General features: G+C 36.3%; 1 protein-coding gene across 1 annotated transcript in view; it reads left to right on the plus strand.

Annotated features, from left to right (window-relative positions):
* The first annotated feature begins 223 nt into the window (after window positions 1–223).
* LOC101301743 (exosome component 10-like) overlaps window positions 224–5193 on the plus strand; it is a 7669-nt gene continuing 2699 nt past the window's right edge. The window contains exons 1-10 of the mRNA XM_004309691.1: window positions 224–722; window positions 796–951; window positions 1131–1289; window positions 1367–1450; window positions 1685–1764; window positions 1886–1936; window positions 2211–2319; window positions 4122–4204; window positions 4313–4358; window positions 4998–5085. Of these exons, the coding sequence (XP_004309739.1) occupies window positions 357–722; window positions 796–951; window positions 1131–1289; window positions 1367–1450; window positions 1685–1764; window positions 1886–1936; window positions 2211–2319; window positions 4122–4204; window positions 4313–4358; window positions 4998–5085 (1222 nt within the window). The 5' untranslated portion in view covers window positions 224–356. The remainder of the gene's footprint in view (window positions 723–795; window positions 952–1130; window positions 1290–1366; window positions 1451–1684; window positions 1765–1885; window positions 1937–2210; window positions 2320–4121; window positions 4205–4312; window positions 4359–4997; window positions 5086–5193) is intronic.

Here is a 5193-nt window from a genome sequence, read left to right on the forward strand (position 1 = left end):
TGTGCTTCGAGTCTCTGACTCCTTTTCATATTTGTTTTGTGAAGCAAGCAGCAGAAGTCACGTGACGTCCAAGTCACAACAAGTTCTTCACGGCATCCAAGTCACGTGACATCCCGTAACTAACTCCATATTAACGAAATTGGCGGCCTCCGATCACACCAGAAGAATTGAAACCCTAGCAAAACCCTAAGCTAGGCATCGTCATGAACCAAGAGTCTCCTCCACCGCAAAACCTAGCCACCGGCCGTCTCGCATCCTCCGTCTCCAACCTCTCCGACTCCTCGCGGGCCATCCCTTCAAGAGAGGACTTCTATTACTACCGCAATTTCGACGAATTCAAAGTCCCAATTGAAGAAATGGCACGCCAATCCCAGTCCATGCTCCAATCCATCGGCTCCTCCGCAATCTCAGAGATGGCTTTTCCCCAGGAGGATTTGGACGACGCCTATGATTGGCTGGTGAATGTCAACGACGACGTGCTCGAGAGAGTGGACGCGTCGCTGGACGAGTTCAAGAAGAAAGACGAAGAGGGTTTCCAGTTGGTGAGTGGGAAGAAGAAGAAGGACGCCAGGACTATCAGCAAGCCCAAGGTCTCTTTTCACGTGCCCTCTATTCGGAAGCCTCAGGAGGAGTTCAACATTCTGGTTAATAATTCCAACCAGCCATTTGAGCATGTTTGGTTGGAGAGGAGTGACGATGCCCAACGATTTCTTCATCCCCTAGTAAGTAAGCCTTTTTTATCATTTCATTCCGTTCAAACAATTCGGGACTAATTCTCTTTCTTTATTGATCAAGGAAAAGCTCTCAGTTCTTGATTTTGTTGGCAATGATGTTGGGGAGGATGAGCCTCTAAAACCGCCGGACTTAGAGGCTACTCCATTTAAATTTGTGGAGGAGGTCAAGGATTTGAAGGAGCTTGCAGCTAAGTTACGCGGGGTTAATGAATTTGCGGTAAAACTTCGAGCTTAATTATATATGTTACTTGCTGTTTATTTACCATTGATACTCAGTTTCTACACTGTCAGTTTTATCAGTTGTGTCAAAGTTATTAACAAAGTTGTGGTGCTTGAAAAAACTCTCAAAGTAACACTGTTTATGATGTTGGTTAACTTCTATATTTCTCTTTCTAGGTTGATTTGGAGCACAACCAATATCGATCCTTCCAAGGATTGACTTGTTTGATGCAAATTTCTACAAGAACCGAAGATTTTGTAGTAGATACTCTGAAGCTTCGAATTCATATTGGTCCTTACCTTAGGGAAGTTTTCAAGGACCCTTCTAAGAGAAAGGTTTGTTTCTTGCATGTGGATATCTGGCTTTGTAGCTACATTTTTCAGATAATATTTAATCAAATGTAGTTAATTAGGTGATGCATGGAGCAGATCGAGATATTGTGTGGCTCCAACGTGATTTTGGCATTTATATCTGCAATTTGTTTGACACCGGCCAGGTATTGTATCACGAACCACTGAACAAATTGATGCTGTTCTTATATTTAAAATACTCTTTTTGTAGCTAGCCATTTTGGTTTGGAAGATTGTAGGGTTTATTTATTCATATATATATATGTATATATATTTTAGGAGTGTTTCTTTCTATATGTACTTTTATATATTTCTAAATAATCTTTTACTCTTCATTGTGTGTTTCTAATCAAATGAGGTGAATCTTTCTTAATCCTCAGGCTTCAAGGGTATTGAAATTGGAGAGAAATAGTTTGGAATTTCTTTTGCAACATTATTGTGATGTTTCTGCCAACAAAGAGTGAGTGTTCTAGTTAAACTTCCACTTATAATCTTGTAGATTTTTTTTTTTCATTCTTGTTGCTTCGTTGACTGCTCTTTCCTCTCATAGTTCACAATTGACTACTCTTTTCTCTTTGCAGATACCAGAACGCAGACTGGAGATTCCGCCCTCTTACCAAAGAGATGGTCAGGTAATAACATGGTTTTTGTTATATGTATAAGTTGATCACACACAAGTGTATAGTTTGTTAGTTGAGCTTATTCTACCTCAATATTGTGCATGTCTAGTTGATTGAAAATTGAGGCCCTGTTTGTTTTGCGGGTTATAGGCTTGGAATGGGTATGAAATTCCATTTTATGTTTGTGCCGTGTTACCACAGATGACATTTTTAGGATGGAGTTATACAATATTAAAAGTTTTCATCAGATTTTGTTTTACATCATAAAATTTCTTTATCTGAGCAGATATGCCAGAGAAGATACACACTATCTGTTATACATATATGATTTAATGAGAGCAAAGTTATCTTCCCTGCCAAAGGAATCTGAAAACTCCGATGCTCCTTTAGTAGAGGTATACACTATTCTCGATGACGATGTCATGCTTATACTCTAAATACCTGTACTGTGTAGTATTTTTGTAATTATCTATTTTTTTATTTTACATGTATTGTATCTAACTGCTAATTTTGTTCTTGCTCATATGGATAAGCATCTTTTTTTAATAATTTTATTTATTGCATTTTGGTATGGTTTTGGTGGTTATAAATCATGATTATTTGCTCGCTGTTCCAGTTCTAGGAAGATGTAATCATATAGATAAGCATAGTTTTGGGTAGTTATAACTCACAGTGTTATTTCTTTTTCTATTTAAATAATAGTAGTTGTTATATATGTTAAATTATCAGAAAAATGTATCAAAACTTGTTTTGAATTAAAAATTTGGTACATGAACTCAAATTTTTGCCATAAGTGGTAACAGCTCGTCGATTTCATCTTAATTGCCCTCTGGACAATTTTCATCATTGAACTGTCAACAAGGCATGTGCTTATGTGACTTTCAATGTTGAGGTACGGGTCATGGTTTATGTTTATCGTTTTTGTAAAAATCCATGTCCCTTGTGTATATTTGTGGTGCACTTGACCTTAGGCTTCAGGACAGTGGCCATAACCTCTTCACTTCTGTTAGTCATTGGCCGTGATATGCATTGAGAACCTTTGATGATGTATAATATAGGTAAAGGGATAAAAAAATTTAGATGGAGTAAATATTCTCCTGAATTAGATTCTCTAGTTTAATTGTTCCGAGTCAAACCAGTACTCAGTCAAGTAAATTCTCTTTCACTAGGTTAGTTTAATAGGCTTGTACAGGTGGCGCTCTTTTGGCATGTGTAATTTGTGGTTGTCACACCTGATAGAGAAGGAACTTAAACAGTGTTTTGCAAATTAATCTTTAGGTCATTTTTCCTTGGGGTGTGAAGGTGGCGTTATTTTTCTTGATGGTGGCTTGTGCGGTCATAAAATTCAGTTATCAAGAATTGAAGTTATGAATGACCTGGAGTGTAAGGGAAAAGGCGGAGGAACACATCACTTTTTGGGCCCATCTAGTATATGTATTCTGGATTCATGCCGGTTCTGGTGCTTTTTGGTAGCTGTGTTTTCTTGTGTATTAGCCAATTGGCAAGTTGAAGGAAATTCCTTTTCAAGTTTGGTAGCTGCTTTAATATTGTGTGTTTGTAAGGCTAAAGTTGTCAAAATTTCTGTTCAGCATAGGAATATTATTTCTATGGCATGTAGGTTTGCAGCAGTACTCGAATACACTTTGCAGTAGAAATCTTGTCTTACAAGTCCAGAAGAATTACTCGGGAATCTGTTATGGATACGAGTCCTGATAATGAAAGGTTTCCACATCTTCTAAGTTTCATTGACTTAGGAGTATTTGGTGCTTTTAAGTTACAAACATGATGTTATTACCTCGTTTTCTAGGTCCCGTGATGGAAGAAATGTTTAAAGAATTTGTTTATAGGACAGTGCTAACAGACCAAATTTTGGTGGACCTTTTTTAAACCATATTTGTGGCATTTTATCATTATTCAGACATCATCAGGTCTTTTTAGCATTATCCAATGTGTAAATGCCTCATCTGTTGCTATATTATGTGCTGTAAATGTGGCACAAGAAAGTTTTATGAAGACGGATGACTGTCTGTATTAATGTTTTTCTACTTTTGGTGTAGGTAAACTAAAATGTCTTCACTGTAAAGTAGTTAATATAGTTTGGAAATGGTTATTATTAATCGTCATTATTGTTGTCATAAAATGTTATTCACATGGATATAATGTAAACAGTTCTAATGAAGACTCTTATGTTTGACAGGTTTACAGGCGCAGTTATGATATATGCATGCATCTCTATGAGAAGGAAGTTTTCACTGAGAATTCGTATCTCCACATATATGGGTATGCTTCACTCTTGTTTAGTTCTGTTAGATTAGAACCGATCAGTATATAGTATATGTTAATGGCTTCCATTTATGCATATTCTTTATGGTGTTGGTTTTGATACAGGTTGCAAGGTGCTTGTTTTAATTCTCAGCAGCTTGCCATTGTTTCTGTAAGTTGCTTCTCTTATGGGTCATCTGTAATTTACATTGGGTTGATCTTGACCTGTATTTGAAAATAGTCAAAATACTGAAGACATGTAAGGTGCTAGTTTTTAATTCATAGCAGCTTGCCATTGTTTCCATAAGTTGCTTTCCTTATGGGAATCTTCAGTAATTCAAATATATACATTGGGTTATATTGACCTCAATTAAAATAGATACTGAAGATATCCCAGCTGCTTTTCCAATACGTAGTTGTGTGATTTAACTACACCATCTACCACCAATGATCATACACAGGAGAGTAGTTTAAATGTCAAAAACTAAAATGATTAGATGAATTATTTTTTTTTCTTTTATCTTTTTCTTATTTGCAATTAGATGAAATTTGATATCAGGACCTAGCGTTTAGGAATAAACGGTCATAAATGAGCAGCGTCTGTAAGTACTTTGGCACATTCATAAGTTAATAATCCTTTGTTCCCTGTTATTGTTTATGAGTCAATTTAAGTGTTAGGCTATCTGCTAAGATATTTGTATATAAATGGGTATACATGTCTACTTAATATAGATGCATTTATAAATTTGTTTTTATTTGGAGGATTGCCATACGTCACTTACTGTACATGCACTCGTAAATTTGCTTTCAGGGTTTATGTGAGTGGCGTGATGTTGTTGCTCGCACAGAGGATGAAAGTACTGGCTATATATTACCGAACAAAACTCTTCTGGAACTTGGTAATAAGTTCTAGACATTTTATGTTCATCAAGCTCGATATTACGTTTCATTTTTTTTCTCAACAGTTTCTTCATTAGACACTCAGCTAACTTTTCTCTCTCTCTCTC

Source organism: Fragaria vesca, unplaced genomic scaffold, assembly GCF_000184155.1.
Source record: "Fragaria vesca subsp. vesca unplaced genomic scaffold, FraVesHawaii_1.0 scf0513033, whole genome shotgun sequence".
Taxonomy (NCBI): domain Eukaryota; kingdom Viridiplantae; phylum Streptophyta; class Magnoliopsida; order Rosales; family Rosaceae; genus Fragaria; species Fragaria vesca.